This window comes from Lichenostomus cassidix, chromosome 2 (assembly GCF_008360975.1).
Source record: "Lichenostomus cassidix isolate B80296 chromosome 2, HeHo_3.0, whole genome shotgun sequence".
Taxonomy (NCBI): Eukaryota; Metazoa; Chordata; class Aves; order Passeriformes; family Meliphagidae; genus Lichenostomus; species Lichenostomus cassidix.
Window position 1 is genome coordinate 30,591,087 of NC_139482.1, and position 18,572 is coordinate 30,609,658.

At 38.6% G+C, this 18,572-nt stretch overlaps 1 protein-coding gene across 1 annotated transcript in view; it reads right to left on the reverse strand.

The window, feature by feature from the left end:
• MACC1 (MET transcriptional regulator MACC1) overlaps positions 1-18,572 on the reverse strand; it is a 32,011-nt gene that overhangs the window by 3,812 nt on the left and 9,627 nt on the right. The window contains exons 2-4 of the mRNA XM_085050885.1: positions 8,269-8,383; positions 4,138-6,176; positions 1,519-1,707 (exon numbers count right to left, since the gene is read on the reverse strand). Of these exons, the coding sequence (XP_084907011.1) occupies positions 1,519-1,707; positions 4,138-6,176; positions 8,269-8,383 (2,343 nt within the window). The remainder of the gene's footprint in view (positions 1-1,518; positions 1,708-4,137; positions 6,177-8,268; positions 8,384-18,572) is intronic.

Here is an 18,572-nt window from a genome sequence, read left to right on the forward strand (position 1 = left end):
TCTTTTATTTTGATATTTTAGAATAAGACAGTGAAAAAGCAGGAGGATTTTTTTTTCACTAAAAGAAAGGATATATATGGGTTTGAAAAGGCTGACAATTTTATGAGAAAAAATTGGACAAATGTGCATCCAGACTTAAGTATCCAGAACAACTAAAAATAATGCACAAAATAGCTCAAACAGAAAAACTAGATCTGAGAAGATGGCAGTGTTTGCAAACAAAAGTTATGGAGACAATTTTGTTGAAAAGTGCAGGAGCACATGAGTAAACATGTGGAATTTTGATCAAATATTGATTGGAGAGGGAGGACAGAACATTCAAAAGGAATAAGAGGTAGTAGTTCATGATTAGAGCAGAAATATCTTGATAGTTATATCCAAGCAGATAAAAATGAGATGACAGATTCACTGGATTCAGACAGTGGAAAGGAGAATATGTTTGGCAGGGAATCAGAAGAATCAGCTACAGGGAAAGAAAAAGGATGAAAAAATTATCTTGAGTAGTTGTGAACCTGTGAACGGGAAATATCAATTCCTTTGGCACTAAGATATGAGAGAGAAAGAGAATGCAGTCTGGATCATGTAGGTTACCTGCAATAATCAGGGGATGATGGTACAGTCAGAGGGAGAGTCAAGTCAAGAAGATCATTCATCAATGCTCATAAAAGAGGATTTTCAGAGTGACACCCAGTCTGGGACCTAGAAGTCAGTGGCACATAACTCTGTGGGAAAGAATGGGCCTACTGCATGCTTGGGTGTTAGAGGAGGCAAGGGCAGGGTGTAACCTGGCTGACCAGGCAAAGGTATGCCAGGAGCATAGGCTGACCCTCGCCTCAGCAGTGTGGACAAGGTTCCACCCCAAGTCTTGTGACATATCTGACATTGCATGGGTGCCATGAGTACCTCTGGTCACCTCAAACAGCTCTAGAGATCTAATTAGGCACCTAAATTGCTCCTTTAATGTGTATGCAATAAAATACATATAAGAGGATAAACTGACTTTATACAGAACTCAAACTTCTGTATCAGAAAAAAAGGCTTTACAAAGGAAAAAAAAATATCATGATCTACCTGACAAACTATAAACTTAAAGCATAGATTTCCCACATTCCCACAATAGAAGTGGAATTGGTGTCAGGGCTTCCAAAGTCTTCTCATTCTACTTAAGCTAAATGATAACCACTATTACACTGGCACAGAAAAGTATTAATGGTCAGCTTCCTTTTTGTGAAAAGAGCAAAAGCTGTACTGAATGCAATTAGAAGGCTCCTGCAAGGACTGAAAGGTCTTCCTCATTGTGTCTGAAATTACAGCAGAGGGGCGAGTAAGGTTAACTAGTGGACAGGACAATAAGAAAGGATTGAATGTGACCCTGAAGCTCCAGACAGTGAGCGAGACCTTCACTGGAAAGCGCAAAAGGAAAGAAACAAGGAAGATGCAAAACAAGGAAGAAGAAACGTCCCTGGCTGGTTTGTGCAGAGGAGCAAATATGCATGTGTTGTTACACCAGACCCTTACCTCCAGAGCTACTGCTCCATTTTTCCCTTGGTGGGGCACTTCATACGCCTCTATCTGCTGCTTTGTGAGTCGAGCTAGCTTCTCTGCAAGCTCCCGCCAGCTTTTGCCAAGCTTGACAGCTGAAGTCAAAATGATGACATCCTGGGTAAGACGTGCCACTAATCCCTGGCAATCTATTTTCAAAAGTGCCTGCAACAATGATTTTCATTAGTGATCCTTCACCAATAATTACAAACAGAACATTTTAGTTTAATTTTATAGCACTATTCTGCATTTCTACGTGAACAGGAAGACTTTTTTTAAATTTTGTGTTCTTATAAATATGTACTTTTTTCCTACAAAATGGTGTTGCCAACAGTTTCAGAGGAAAACTGCCCACAAGTCTAAGAAAAAAATCAAGCTGGCATTCAGCTGTTTCAGCATTCCAATGTCAAATAGATCCTGCCAAGCTTACAGATCCTGAAATAAAAACATACTTCTCCAACAAAAATATTTGGGAGAAAAAAATTAGCTTCTTAGAAGTATGATATGAAACTTCAAAATTAGAGCACTATTATACTAAGGTGTGGTCTTTCGTCCAGGGCTTTATTTGGAAAATCATTGATCATATAGGCCAGCACCTTTTAATTTACTCCTTCTACAGAACTAATAATTTGCTGACCATTAAGCAGAAATGCCAACATAAAATCTTTCCCTCCTCCTTGCCAAATGGGCATTCAATGATATACAAATTAAAATGCTTGAAAGAGTAAAACCTTGAAATGCAGATATGTTGCATTCTCCTTTATTTGTTTGGATAAGAGCTAAAGAGAAAAATAAGTTTTGTGGTTTTTTCGTTCTCCTGAGATAAACACCAATATATTCCACTGAAAATGTTGAGGTTTTCAGGGAAGACCAAGAGTGAAATACAGAAATTTTCCCTTTTTTTTAGATACTGATTTTTACTGAAATATCAAGCATTTCTGCAGAAATCAGACATTTGTGTGGTTTAATTTTAAAGTAATAACCATGAAAGTCCTCATGGAAAACAACAGAACTTTGGTAGGCACAGTAGGGAGAAGCTGACTACAGTGTTCTGTATGAAATTCCCAAAACTCCAAAACTGGAGACAAAGTTGTTCAGTTGGCATTTGCTGTGATAAGTAAGAACCTTATGAAACACAAAAAACCACAGAGAATTCTTAAAAGAAGTAACTGTAAATTCCACCCAAAAATTACATGGATGACATCTAGATTTATGTCTAGCTCTACAATGACAAGATTCTGCGCTGGCACTTCCTAGCAAAAATACTTAAATCTCACAAAACAGGACATTGAGCATCTTGGTCTAGTGAAAGGTGTCCTGCCCATGACAGAACAGTTGGAATGAGATGACCTCTAAGGTCCCTTCCAACCCAAGCCATTCCATGATTCTACAAACTTAATCTAATTATGCCCCACTTTTGGCCTGTTCTGTAATGAGCTCTGTTTCACTCTATTCAATTAAAAGTTTGGATAATTTTCACCTTTAGATCTCCCTCTCCTTTTCATACAGAGACATGACAGGCTTTGTTGTACTTCATACTGGCTCAGTTTTATTCCACATAGTTTGATGTGCTCTTAAGAATTGTAAGTGGCCACTGCTTCCAAAATTTTCTGAATCCTGCTGAAATTCCTGTCAACATTTCAAAGGTGATAGACCAGCTATATGAAGTAAACTCAGTTGAGGTTTACAGGCTTTGGATCAAAAGGCTTTGGATAAATAGCTACAATGTGAATTTTTAAACACCCTTTTTTGTAATACTTTATTTTCATATCAGAAATTTAATTGTCTTCTGTCCCTTAATAGGTTAGTCAACTTTTCTGTCAGAGCAAAGGAGAGTATTAAGTAACCATTAATTCCAAATTAATTTACACACAGATCAGTAAGTAAATTAGGATTATTAACAGTGCAAATTATTACCTGGAAGTAATTAGAATAAACTTTTGATTCACATTTGTCAGTATTTAGTCACATAGAAGTTGTCCAATGACTTACAAATGAGGCCCATGAAAATAAATACTGAAATACTTGCAATATCTTCCTTAGGCCACTACAACATTAACTGTGAAGTTGTAAGGTGTGGATAGAATATCTTGCCCTCAACATTTGGATCAGGATGTCCTTTTTAAACATATGAAGCTAAGCTAGACATGCAATTTAGCTTAGACAAATGTATATATATCTATATATCTATATATATATATATGCCTGTATGTATGTACAGTGGAGTTTCCACTGCCTAAGATTACTTAATACTTCACAATGAGAATGTGAATTGCTCAGGGAAGCAAATTACCAAGACAAAACCAAAACTATTTCAATCTTGTCTATTCAAAAACCCAAAAATTCATCTTAGTCAACCTACTAAATGAACAATTCCTGGAGCATTAACAGAAGGATGTTCAGAACTAATTGATCAAAGTATTATTCTTCATGCAAGTCTGGGTGCATTTATCACCTATTGGTGTCTACAACTTTTAGTGGTATGTTCAGGTTTATAAAGACCCTGCAAGGATGCAGAGTCATGCTTTTCAATACTACTGAGTAATTTCTTGGCAATGCATTCCCAAAAAGCAAGTTAGTTCATGCAATACTTACAACAATGAGTTCATAAAGAAATAGCCTTTTTTTTTTGTTAGCATGGCAGTCTTGCTTCATCTTCTTCACAACATGTGCAACTCTTTCTGATTCTTTATCAGCATGTGCCTCATTAAAGTCATCCAAAGACATGTGTGAGTATCCCAACACCTCAGCTAAAGCTCTCCAGTCATAAACACTCTCTGATACTGTAGATAGAACTACTGAGTAGATATAAGTCAATTTTTTGAATGGCAATGCAATTTGTTCAACAAGACTCCTGGTTGTTAGCTCACTATCAGCAGTGTCCATAGCTTGTTCTTTGGAAATCACTTTTATATTTTTGTAATGTACAAGACCAATCTTTTTTCTGAGAACTCCCACATACCACTCTTTCATTTTAGTTTGTCCAATGGCTTTAACTTTATCTTCACCAAGAAGTGCTATTGTGTCCCCTTTAAAATATTCCAGCAAATAGTCAATCTTATTTTGACGCAACACAGTTTTCAAAGCCACTCCATAAGAATTGACACTCAAAGTTTTGTCTTGAAACTTTGGATATTTTATCGTCGGCATCAAAAGCCATGGTGCAGACTTGATTTCTTTGCGGTTTTGTAGGCGCTTTGGCCTATTAATAATTCCACTTAATTTTGGAGCTGGATCAGGAGTTGTAACATGGAACTGTGTTACTTGGCTACTTTTTAAGATTTTAATCTGAACAAGGAAAACAAAGAAATGCATCTCCTTACATCCAAGCATGGAAAACAGGAATTGCTGGCGGACCATTTCACCGGTTTTCAACTCCTCCTTTTTAATATTTTTGCTTTGATCTTCCATTTTTACTTCAAAATCTGGATCACAGGACATCAAAGAAATGTTTAGATCTTGTGGTTTTTCAAGCAGAAATGTATGTTTTCCCCACAGCTGAAACACCACAGGAGGCATACTTTTCCCTCCTTTTTTAATATCGCAAATCGTGAGTTTTCCTGGAATGTAGTTATGACCAAAGACTGTAAAAACTGCTGTAAAAGATGGATGAATATATTTGGGACCATAAATTCCAACAGAGACTGTTCTATGAACATAGTCCCACACGTTAGTTGCAGGAGGCTGGATTTTGCTTGCTTGTACGGCAATCACTGCATACATCACATGACTTAGGTCCGTTAGCTTCACTTGTATGGTATCTTGATAAATGTAGCAATTCTCTACCTTCTTAAAAGGTCCTTCTTTGTTGAGACTAAAAAAACACACAATATCACTCATAACTTGGCTGAGTGGATCATTCTTCACTTTAGCTGCAACTTTCACTTCAAGGAAAATGGCTTCACTCGTGTTGAGGTTGCTCAGCGTAATTTCTATCAGAGGGCTTACTGTGCTGGACAGCTCATTGTTGCATGACAATGGAGGGTTAAGGATAGCCTTTAAACCAACTTCTTGGAATTCTCCTGGTACTACATGACCCACAGGGACATGAATGTTGATATCTGAGTCAGGTAGCTGTACTGAACCCCCTTCGTGATTCAGTTTACAAACGACGTGGATGTCTGTAGCTTGTGTTTGTGCCCATCCAGGACTGTGGCTCATGGCTTCTAAATCCAGGCAGGACCGGGTGAGCTGTCGGTGACTCAACCAAGCCATCTTGTAGGCTTCACGGTCATTTTGAAGCCTTGTCATATCTGAAGCTGTAGTTTTCTGGGGTGCTGTCTTGTGAAGGTTAAATCTTCTGTTATCAACTATATCTAGGAAGTCAGAGACACTCTTGGATCGTCCAGATCTTCTTGTTGAAGACTTTCTTAGGAGACAATCAATATCTAGCTCATCACCTGAGGAATCCAAAGAGTCCCTGTTGCTAGAAAGTTTAGAGAACAAATAAGGTTTTTCCTTTAAAATTGAAAGACATTTATTATTTTCATTTCTATTGGAAGCAGCTATGTCATGTACAAAAGGGTTGGAGCCTGACAGTTCATTCCAGAAAGGATTAGTCTTGGAAACACCTTGGGCATGTTTGAATACACCAGGCCAGTCAATATCCAAATCCAGTTTACTTTCATTGACATCTGTTTAAAAGAAAAAAAAGAAGCATTTCCTAAAGCACAGAGACTTGAGACATTCCATTCATTTCCAACTGATAATCTGTTAAACTTAATTTTCCTCCTGAAATACACGTAGATAATTTCTATATTTCTCCTTCAGGTTTTCAAACATCAGTTTTCAAACAGTATCAATGTTGATTTAATTAAGAATCTTTCTTAATAGAAAGAGTGCTGGTAAATTAGTGCTGAATAACAAATTAGCGTTGAAAGTTGTAAAGCATCTGCTTCGAGGTGTTGATCATTATCAACTTGTGCAAATATTAATTGACATTGAGTATGATGAAGTTCCATAAGGTTCAAACCATTATATTCCGGTAATCTTTGGCCTCTTAAAAAATGCCATGGATATCTTTCCTTTATGTTTGTCTCTTTGCAAAGATTAAAAAACTACAGTTTCATTTTTCAAACACTGCAAAATGTACAGATAAATTCATTATTCAAGATTCCTTCTCATGCTAGTGCACGTGAATTTAACTGATAACAGCACTCATACAATTTATCTCCATGAATGTGGAATTTTTTATACTAGCTTTCCATTAGGAAAAATCATTAATGTAATTAATAAGACCTTGAACAACTAAAGTTTGGAGAGAAATGTTTCTGTGGCTACTAATTTTCTGAGATTGCATTTAAATAGACAAATACGGGTGTATAAGTGATATTTACATATGTTTTCTAATAAAAGTATTCATTATTAGCAGTAATAGCTATTATTTTAGCAATAATATCTATTTAAGAAGAGATATCCTTAAATTTTATATTAACAATTGTTCGTAGAAGCTGGCTCACAGTTGATTAGACTTGCCCTTCATTTAATGGATTATCCAAAGCATTTTGTGCTAAGTATTTCTATTACTTCAGTTTTATTATTTTTTCTATATATAGAGGTTATATCATCCCTTCTTTATACATCCTTGCAAAGAGTTTAAATTTTAGAGGGAAAATTCATGACTTCCATTTTTTTCACCATATCTATAGCTTGCATTATTACACTTTCCATAGTACCATCCATTTCCAAGCTTACTCTGTATTGCTCAGTTGCAAGCATGACAGTGCATACAACCACAAAAAGAAAAAAAAAAACAAACCAAAACGCTTCTAAATATTAGGATTTCTCTTTTTGTTTTCTTTTTCAAATTGTGATAAAAAGCCAAAACCACGAAGTCTTTCCACAGTTCCAGGAAATTCCTAGCTTGGAAGAACCAAGGTGGAATTTACCTGTTTGCCAGCTGCCTATCGGCAAAGCTCTAACATTTTCTTGACAAGAGCCTTCTAGACGAGCTGCCAGGGGATTGAGCCCAGAGCAGCCTCCTTTTCCTCAACCACCTTGTCTTGACCAGGGTCACCAGAGGGGCCAAGGCTGCTCAAGCACCTACTGAAAAGTCCTGTCTCTGCCCACAGGCCAAAAGATTTCCTTGAGCTGTAATGCTATTAGAGTCAGATCATTACTGCCTATTAAAAATATAAATTAATTAAGTCAAAAATAAATATGAGGGTGTTGTTTGGGTTTTTTCCCCCCATCCTAAAGGGCATGTTTCTACAGGAAAATTATGAACAGAAAACTCTGTCAGAGCCTGAATCACTAGGACAGACACTTTCTCATGCCAAGGTAGCAGCACAATTACTGGGGTGCAGCAGGTCAGCAAAGAAATAATTCCTGCTCCACAACTTACACAGCAAGTGTCAGGCTTGCTGCTACATCTGCTGCTGGACAAGAAGATTAAAAAATGCCTGCCTTGTGGAGGGCAATGTTTTCTCAGCTTCGGGGTTAAAATAGCAAGGAGATTAAAACAACTTTACCAAGACTCAGTATTTAAATTGGGCTGCCTTCAAAATTACCCTGCCTTCATGTTTCTTAAAACCCTAAATTAATCTAGGTTGGCTAAGAGCTCCCTTTTCCCCATCTTGACCCCCAGTAAACATACCATAAGTAGCAGTTTTTAATGTAAGGTTAAAGACTTCAACTCTTCCTCCCAACCCACGTGACCCACAGTTTTGCAGAAAAAAAGACTTTAGTCGGAGAGCCTTAGTACAGAAAATAGCAGAAGAGGCATACTGTAGCTGTCTGAAGGTGTATGGTCATCCACATCAATCAAAGTCCCCTCTGACCGGCTTCGTGGAATCTCTCCACTGGTTAGGGAGTCTGTTCCACTACTGGAAGAGCTTTCCTCCTAGAAAACAGTTAAGGAAATAAAACATCAGCTAGTATGCAATTTGAAAAAGGGGAAATTGTTGAATAATTGAGATTTGTCCCCCTACTGTGACAAAAAAATGTCAAGGTATAGAGTACATTATAAGTAAATTTATGAACTACTGTCCACAATCCTGAGTGAGTCTAACTATCTAATATGCATCAAACCCAGCAGATGCTACAGCTGCAGTACAATATGGTACCCCAGCCCATGGTGAAGTCCAATAACTAACAAAATTATGTGTCTTGCAATTGGAACAGAGCCAATTATACTATAAATTCCACTCAGAAGGTCTGGAATAAATTTTTTTTTACAAAAATAGATATCATAATTCCTGTTTTCAAGTAAGTTTGAGTAGAATCATTAAAGGAGAAAAACTAGATCTATTACTTCCCATGCCAATTAATATAAAGTATTTTCATCCCTTTCTACTTTATTATACTTCTTATGTTCGTCCCTGAAAGAAGATCAGGTCCTAGGTCCAAGAATGACTTTAAGTACCCTTCCTAAGGGAGCATGCCAGCACAGTGACAGCCTGAGAGGATATTCAGGTCTCTCTCCTTCCTTGCTCTGGCTAAAAGAAGCTCTGTTTCATTTTGATGCAGTTTCTTTGAGGCAGGCAACAGAAGGATGAACCTCTCAAGATACATTGCCTAATGCTGAAGAAAGCAGGGGTTTTGTGGTGTCTCCTAAAGAAAGAGGAGTTGCAGGAGTTTCAATAGAGAATTTGGTATCCTACTTGCTGAAATTTTACTCAGAAAAAGAAGCTAGAGAAAATACAATATTACAGCTATTTTGTGCATGAAGGCCCTTCAAGTTAGTTCTATAAACCAGGACATCACTTAGTGACTTCCCCAGAATCCTCTCACAGATCCTATACGTAGCGAGAAACAAATGCTGATGACCAATAGATAAGATATATGGGTAAAAAATGAGGCAGAGAAACAAACAAACAAGGGAAAGGAAGGGAGAAGGTAAAGATCCAGAAGCTTTTTGGGTCCATATATGGGATAGAATAGTCAGCTTTGTTCAGGAGTCTGAAATATTGCAGCCTGCTTCTTCTGCAGCGAGCATTGCAGCCTAAACAGATCTCATTTTCTCATGTCTAAAATTCCAAAAAAAGGGGGTTGGGCCTGGTTTTGCTGTGGCTTTAAAAAAAAGGAATTTTCAGTTCCAGTTCTAGTAGGTGAGTTATGGGACAAGGAAGCATACCTTGTATCCAAGCGTTACTGCACAGAAAGCAGAAGGCAGCTGTTTCCATTGCACAATGCCATGGTTTAAGACATCTCTTCTTTTCACTGCAAATATGAATTGGTACTTTCTGCTCTTCCCACAAGTGGTACCTTCAGCTAATGGCAGTCTGTTCAGGTGCTGTTTTGTACACAAGCAGGGTGCAAGGCTGAGGTCAGGAAAAGCTCAACAGTCACCCAGCTTCTCAGAGGGCTCTACAGACCTTCAGGTTCCTTTGTTACCAGAAATTTCTGTTACTTGGTCTTTGGAGTCCTGGTTTCAGACAGTAGGCGAAGCTGGCCTCCAATTCAAATACTTTCTGGCTTCTGCTACTAGAACCCTGTGGCTAGCACAGGTCTTTCTCGTGAGAACATTCCGTTCTGTTTTATAAACAAAGATAAAGTTTGGATGTCTTTTAAACAGTGTCTCAAGATTTGGACAGTTCAGGCCTGGCCAATCAGGCCTAGGGGGAGGTTTCTGGCTGACCAATCTGGGTGACCTCTGAAAAGTCTATACATATGTTGGATTAAAATAATAAAGGGCCTTTTTCTATGCTACGCTGAGAATCCGGGTTTTCCTTCTCTGCTAGTGGCTCAACAGCAACAGTACCCCACCAGAGCAAAACTGGAAATAAAAATGCCTCCTTAATCCCAACACCACTAATCCAAGATCTGACATTCCACATTTGTATGAAGATATCACTGTTTCTTCTGTTTCTGATAAGAGACGGTATATTTGATAGTGTGTACAGACTCCTTCAAAGGAAATAATTTTTACTTTGCTGCTGCATCTCAAAAGGTTGAAAAACTGAACATATGGTATAAACACTCAAGATTTTTATCTCTGGCTTCTATATACACACTGTGGAGTTTTAATCACACCAGCATAAGGTATCCATAGTCTAAAATATCAATAAATGTATAAAAAGTAAGTCTTCTTTTTACAACACCAGTGTACTTGTAGCCAGAACTAATCTCTGACTGACAATTTACTAACAATTCACGAATGAATTTAAGAATAGTTCTTTAAATAGTTAAATCACTTCCAATTATTTCAGAAGCTGCATAAAGTGGGAGGCAGTAAATAAGGGTGAAGAAAGAGCACAAGAGTGCAAATGGATGTACAGCAGCTAAAATAGGAAACCTGTGGAGAAGGGAGAAGAGAGGAAGAGAGAAAGAAAAACAATCTCTTTACACAGTGGGGCTGTATTGACAGAGACATGACAACAAGATTGCATGTGGAAGCTTTTTAAACACTAAGAACTTCTGCAAATAGAATAAGCCATTTCCTAAAAGTTCGCTCTGGGAATTCCTCAAAATGTTCATCTCTAGCCTGGCACAGAGATAGAAAAAGCAGATGCAGAAAAGGAAAACCACTTTCAAAAATAATCCTCCACTCTCATGAAAGCCTTTCTTGGTATGACAGTATGATGAGGGATCCCTTGTGACTGAGGCATGTCTTCAGGCCAGCCAAGAAGAGGATGAAAGAAGGGGGTATATAAACATTCCTGGGCAAAAGATGACCACATTTGGCCAGCATGTCAAGGGATGTGGGAAATGCTGGGGACAAGCTGTACACACACCACTGGGTACTGGGCAATGTGCCTCCTGCACAGGGTTACATCATCTGACACCAGGGCTGGGTCCCACCTCTTCTCTGCTCCAGCCTGAGTGCTGGGAATGGCTAAAGCCCCAGTTCCTTTCTATGAGACTGAGAAAATAGGAAAACCAAATGCTTAACCTTTTACATGGATACATTCCATGGAAAAATAGCAACCCAAATTAAATTTTTGATTGGACAAACCTATTAACTAGGAACTTACCTGAACAAATTCTGAAGAGCAATCATTCACAAGAGAAGTGAGATCGATGCATGTGGGATATACAACCATATTGAACACCACTGAAAGGAAAACATATGAAAACCTTTTGCTGCAAAAAGAGGGAATTATGTATAGGAAGAACCAGAGACTAAGCTTTCCATTTGCTGTAGCTACTGAATAAGAAAGATGTAAACTGACAAGTGTTTAATGGTGCAAGGAATTATTTGACTGGTGGCATGTCAGCTCACAGTGGGAAGTCAGGAGGGAAAGAAGCAGTGAAGAGGTTGGAAAGAGATCAGGTGTGGAGGTCACCAGTGGGTGAACCTGAGTGACTGCTAAGAGATGTGGCACTTTTTTATGTGGGCAAGCAACAGTTAGCCAGGTGCACTCTGCTGGGGATTTCTTGACCCATAAGAGCACGTAACCCCAAGCACTGCTGGCAGGCACCTGGCAGCACTGTTACAGAGGAAGGAAAATGCACTAGATGCACTAGGGAAAGAAAAAAGTCTGGGGTAGAAAGGTCAGTTTCACAGAAGACAGGAGACAGATTTGCTGCAGATGGTTTTTTTGCTACAGATAATGCCTCCAGAAATTTCTTCCAGATCTTTCGAAATTCAAGTGCACCTTTTTTTTTTTCCAGTCTCACTACCAAAAAAAACATATCCTGCTGTGTTTAGAACAGTAGTAATGAAGAAAATAAAAGAAGCCCAAAGGCAAACACTTTCCCACTGCCTTTGCCTTCAAAAATAAGAGAGAACACATTCCTTTGCATTTTTAAAGTACCAACATCCCAGAGCAAAACACTAGCAATTTATATTTCATTCTATCTTAATCCTTTCTCAAAAGCAGGTTTTGTTAGAAGCAGAGCTCTCCTGTGGCCATGTCTCCCCATGGATTTCTACATGTTCCCCACACAGATAGTGCTACCCCTATTCACAAAGTTTCGTGGCCTTTGTATCCCAAGGATGAAGTTTATGCATTAGCAGGGACAGGACAAGCAACAGAAACAGGTGATGAAGATGTGTCTCATTCCTCAGGCTCATTTTGAGGTGACATGAGGGAGACTTGCTAGTTATATGCTACTTGCTATGTTACACTTTCAAGCTTCTTTCTGTAAAAGGACCAACATAAATGCAGCAGAATGTTAAATAAAATGCTCCTCTTCTAACCAAATACTGAATATACTGAATCATTTAAATTCTATTTTATAGAGAGAAGAAAAAGAATTCTAAAGAGACAGCAATACAGAGAAGAGGGATTGTTTCAGAAGAAGTACACATCACCAACAAACCTAAAGCACTGCCCATTCTCAGCAGACCGACCTATTTCCAAGTAAACATTAGCTACAATAATAGGCCATATTTTAACAGTCCCTTGGCTCTCATGGCCTAGAACAGCTCTATGCAGCTCAGAGTTTAGTGAGTGGCACTTGGACCCAGGTCACTAATCTTTGATTACAGAGCTGAACTGTGGTGCTGTAGCCAGTGGCAGTACAGCAGAGCAAATGGAACATTCAGCTGAAGTGAGGAAGCCTTTGACTTCTTTCAGTCTGGTGCATGCGAGGCAGTCAAGGAAATGCATCTGTATCTCACTTTTAATAGACACCAAATTGACTTTTAATGGTCAGCATTGAGAGTACTCAACCCCTAACTTGCTAATACTCCATAGCAACCTTAATGATTTAGTATGACCCAATTCCTTGCCATTTTGACTATAATTATAAAAAGAAAATTTCCTCAGTTATATCTACTAGTTTACTCTGTTGTTAAATAGTTGCCAAGTTTGGTACCTACTTTTTCAATGTTCTGAAAATTTATCATGCTGTGGAAACTGCAGAGCCACTCACACTGAACCCAGGGCTTAGACTTTCTGCAGACCCAACATATGTCTGCAGGGCTGCTTGGAACTGACACAGCCGCTGCTTGTAATACTTCACCCGAGCTGGTGCTAAAGGGTAGAGCTGGTGTTCTCAGCACAACAAAAATGGGAGTTGAAGTGGGTCATCCTCTCAGTAGATTTCCACTATTCTGCAGGTGGGTTTTAAAGCCTTTGCTCAGCCCTGCACAACCCAGAACTGACTGCTTTACAGCTTGTTTGGGGAACACTGTGCGAGCAAAAATAGCTATAACATAGACACTCCCCCCGCAAGGCAAGTATCATTCCTTCCTTCCATGCCACACATCTATGCTTCTAAAACTGCTTATTATAAGCATAAGTGGTAGAGCATTTATTTTCAGTTATAAACTTTACATTTGGGAATATTGCTTTCCAAAAGCCTCAAGAATATGCAGTTAAATTTTGATGTTGTCTTTTGGGTTTGAGCTACTGCTCTAAAATACTCCATGGTTTCCCTCTGGCCTCAGGAAAAAAAGAAACATGTTGCCTTCTACTTACTTTACTAAGTAACTTCTTAAAGAACAGGAAATGGAAAGCAAAATTATTTAACAAATCATTTAAAGGATCCAACTTTGCACTATGAAATTGCAATATTTCTTCTTTTTGATGAACAGAGAAAACCACGCAAGTTTATTAGCCTAATTCTTCTATGAATTTATGTCCTTACACCTGTAAAAACAATAGTTAAAAATCACACTGGATTGTCACTTAGTGTGTATACTTGTACATACTTTGGAATCACTGTTAGCTCCTTCACTTTTGGAGGTTCTATGAAAGCACTTTTGGTTCCTTCACAGAGGTTACAATGCCACAAGTTCCCACAGACTGAAGCCAAAAGCTATTCCTTCAAAGTGGATTTTGAAAGTACTCTGTAAGGAGCACCTTTCATTTAGAATTTTCATTACAAAATAACATTTCTGTTCCTGGGTGCTGCAAGTATTTCAGTGTCACCTTAATTAGCTCATGCAACATTGCAGAGCAAGGCAAAGGCTGTATATACCATGTCCTGCATGTGAACTACAGCCCTGCTGCTTATCCTTAAGTACTTTTAATGTTTGCTAGGATGACATAGAAACCTCAGCTATCAATGTTTTTAATCATCCTAGAGAAGTGGGAGCTACCAGGAATCTCAAAATCTCTGTTAGCTATTTATATCCCTGTGAACTATAGCTGTGATCACAGGTTCTTAAGTACATGATACCTCCAAAGTACTCTATATATTATTTTGTTACCCTGATTTCTTCTTCTCCTTCCACTATTAGGTTTTTTCTCACATCCAGGCTGCATGCAGGAGTTACAGTGGGTCTTTAACTGAGCAGCTTGCCTGTCAGTGGCAAGTGGAAATAAAGGCTGAGACATCTTCCTGCGAGCTTGGCTTAGACAGCACTCCCAACCCTGCATGGTATTTATTATGTCCTTCCCTGGGAAAGGCTCATGTCTGAGTGTTAATGCCCTGTTTGGGCAGGATAGATATGAGCTGTGGTCTTTGAGGGCAGGAAGCAGTGGTGGGGGACAGAAGTAGCAGTAGCATAAACAGAAATCCTTTCTATGCCTCAAAGTCACTGGAGCATGACCAAAAAGGAAAAGAAAAAAACCCAAATAAAAAGGCTTTCTCTCTCCCAAAGACTTGATTCTGGCAACATTCTTCCAGCTTTTCCAGTTATATATAGAAAATAGCACATCTACTACCCACCCAGAAAGCAGGCAAAAGATCTATTTTCTAGACAATCAAACCCAGGTCAAGCAGTGAAGTAGTTAATTTCTTTCATAGAAACCAGCAGTCAGATACTTCTGAGTTACATGTTTCATAGAAATGATTGTGTTTAAATTTTAAGGCTGAGCACAGGCAGGGAAGAAATCTCTCTTGACTTTCAACATTTAAATGTCTCATCTGGCCAAGGGATGTGAAAAAAAAAATCCTGCAAGAGCTGTGCTCTCTTCACACCATCAGGGTAAAGCAAAATACACCAAGGAATCCACCTACAGAGAAAGACCAGTGTTTTCATTGCTGACAGCTCTTAAATGTCTTGAGATTTGTATTGTAATTACTATAAACAACAGATTTTGAGCACCTGAATCATCTGGATATGTTGCCAATATGTAGGATGCTTTTTCTGCTATTTCAGGCTAAAAATGATATGACAAAGTGACGTGGCTGACACTATGTCAAGGTCCCATCTTGAGCATCCAACTGTGGGACTAGATTGCCTGTCAGTGTGCTGCCTGGATAGCAACACTTTATTTTGGACAGGTGTGGATTAAAGATGCATTAGGAAAATATGCAGTGAGAACCTTGAAGGAAATTAAACCTGATATCCAGGCATATAAAAGGTGTCTTTATGCTTCTGGTGTTCTGGTTTCAGCAAATTCAGGTAAGTGCTCAGAGAAGGATACAGAGGGACACTACAATGTGCTGTGCCTTTGATGAGATAAGGTACTAGAAAAGCTTCTTTCCATAAGCATGACAGAATTCTGCCTCAACACAAAGAAAAAACATATCAGAAAGCCTGCACCATCAGGTGGACCTTTTAAAATTGAACCCCTTTATTTTGACATTAGTTAACTTGGAGGGGGAACAAAAACCTCAAAACATATACCAACAAAAAATGAGTTAACACAGTCATACACGTGGAGAGTTTGCTTTTCAACTCTCTCAACCAAGCTTCCAAAATGTATAAACTAGCAAAAAATGGTACCTCAGTTGTGTGGGGCAAGAACGGCATGGTGAAGAGGGGGAAAGATGTCAATCACTTGCTCCATTTCTCTTGGGAATTATAAAGGGAAATCAGTACTGAGATGGCAGAAACAATGGTAAATGGGTGACACAGGATCAGCTCAACATGAAAAATAAATAATAAAACAGACAACTACCTGTTTGGGGAAAATAATTACATTAAATATAGTAGAAGAAAGTAAATCCATTCGGCAAGGATTCCTCTGGTTGTAATTAGAGGTTAGCTCAGATAGTTAATAACTGCAAGCATAATCATTCTTCAGAGCATCCACAAATTACATTTTGCTCTACTTGACTGACCACATAACAGACACAGGGAACATGTACCAGCACAAACAGTATGTTTGATAGATTACAATAATATTCACAAGGAAAGACTGTTACCTATTTTTTGTGTATTGATCTGTTTTGACTGAAGGTCTTGTTTAATAATCCTTGACATTTTAAGAACATGGCAAAAAGAGCATCAGAGAGGGAGTCTTAATCACAGAGACAACTTCCAAGATATACTGCAGAAAGTGAACTTTTCTTTTGTTGCTTTTTATGGCAATTACTGTTCCCAGAGTTTGGTTGGATCTTTCCTCCAGAAGTGAGACATCATTGCATTTAAAACATTTGTGCTTGTGTTGTTATTAATAGTCTGAGCTGTCCATTAAGCTACACCTGCCAATATTTTAAAGTTATTTTTGACAATGTAATTTTGAAGGAAGAAGGGAGGGGAGTTCATAAAAATGCATTTTGTTCTTTAAAAGCCAAAAACAGCACCTCTCATTATACTGCAGACTCTCCCTTTACATAACAATCACACATGCTCTTGACAAGAAAAGGCCCAGTTATTTCTATCAAAGAGGATAAATGTTTAAATGGATAGTTTCTCTACTAATCAAGGGCATTTGAGTCTCTGAACTTTACTCTTAACTACTACTTTTTAATGTATTGTTAACTGAATACTTTAACTGAAATAACATGACTACCAGATTGACTCTAAAATGGCAAAGATCCAGCAACAAAAATGAAGTCAGAGGAAGAAAAACTGCCATGAAACATCAGGTCCCATTAAATAATACATCTCTGATTACAGAGATGCACATTGCTGCACATTTCAGAGGAAAAAGGAAGAAGTCCTACCTGTGAAAATGAGGAACTGCTACTTCCAGTATTGCTGGCAGTTTTAGAACCAAAATGGCAGTGATTCTATCTTAAAAAAATACAGTATACACTGTCACTTTGGATCTTCTTCTAAAGGAACAATCAAGTTAGAGAAGGTTTGAGGCAACAAGTTCCAGATAAATTGTGTGCCCTTATGTGTCTAAATTTAGTTTTTAAATCTAGCTGTTTTACAGGCTTATTCATTGAACTGTCTGTTCCTACCTATTTAGAGGAGGGCATCTATACTTTTGGTCATTAATGTTTGGTACAGTAAGCAGAATAACATGTTCAATCTCATCCACTTTTATACAGCAGTTACAGTCACTCTTCAATGATTTTCTCTTTTCAGAAGTGAAAGAAAGAAGTGTAAGAGGTTATTGTTCCAGGTCTCCTCTTTCTCCAGTCCCTGTATTCTTTAACCACCTTCATGCTCTCCACTGCACCACAGTATCCACCTGTCTGTTCAGCAGCAGTTCTCCTTCTGGTGATGAATACTATTAGCCCAGATGCAGCACCTCAGTGCAGAGCCAGTTTTCCCATCCAGGAAAACCACACTGTTTTATTTCAATGGATAGCACTACCCACTGGAAGAATCTTAAGGCTGTGTATTCTCTTGTGCTGGCTCCCTGAACAGCTCCGATGCCGAAGCCATCCCTGAGGTTCTTACCAGACAGTTGGCTGATCTCTAAAATCGATCAGTGACATGCTTGTACAACAAATTGAAGAAGTTCCCTATGTTAGCCCAAGCATTTCTGTGCTGACTTTTATCTCACGTTTTCTCTATTCCCTCCGAAAGCAACAGCAGAGCTCCAGCTTGCTTTTTCTAACATCCCTGCCTGTCAGGCTGCTACAGGCACCCTACCTTCTCACTGGTTCCTGCTCCTCCTTCTGAGCCAACATCACTGAGGGCAAAATTTGATGAAGCAGCTGAGAGAGCTGTAATTTCTCAGGAATAGTAAGACCTGGCACTATACACTGATGGGTGCCTAATGATGCAAGAAATCTATCCCACACAGCTCTATATCTTTCCATATAATTTGCCATGAAGAAAGCTTAATGTTAATAATAACTTAATGTTATTTCTTCTCTGCATTTAATATGGCAGTGGTGCAAAGAGAAAGAAGACATAGAGCTGTTGCTTCCTTATTTCTTATTTCCTTTCCTATGGCCACACAGGTTCCCTGGCTATGACATTATGTTAGAGATTTGGAGGGAATAAGCATAGGACAAAAAATGAGAATGTCAATGGCTCAAGCTCCATAATAGAGAAGACTCTCCACTCCAGTCACAGGTCAAAAGGAAGAAAAAAAAACAAACCAACCCCTAAATTATCATAA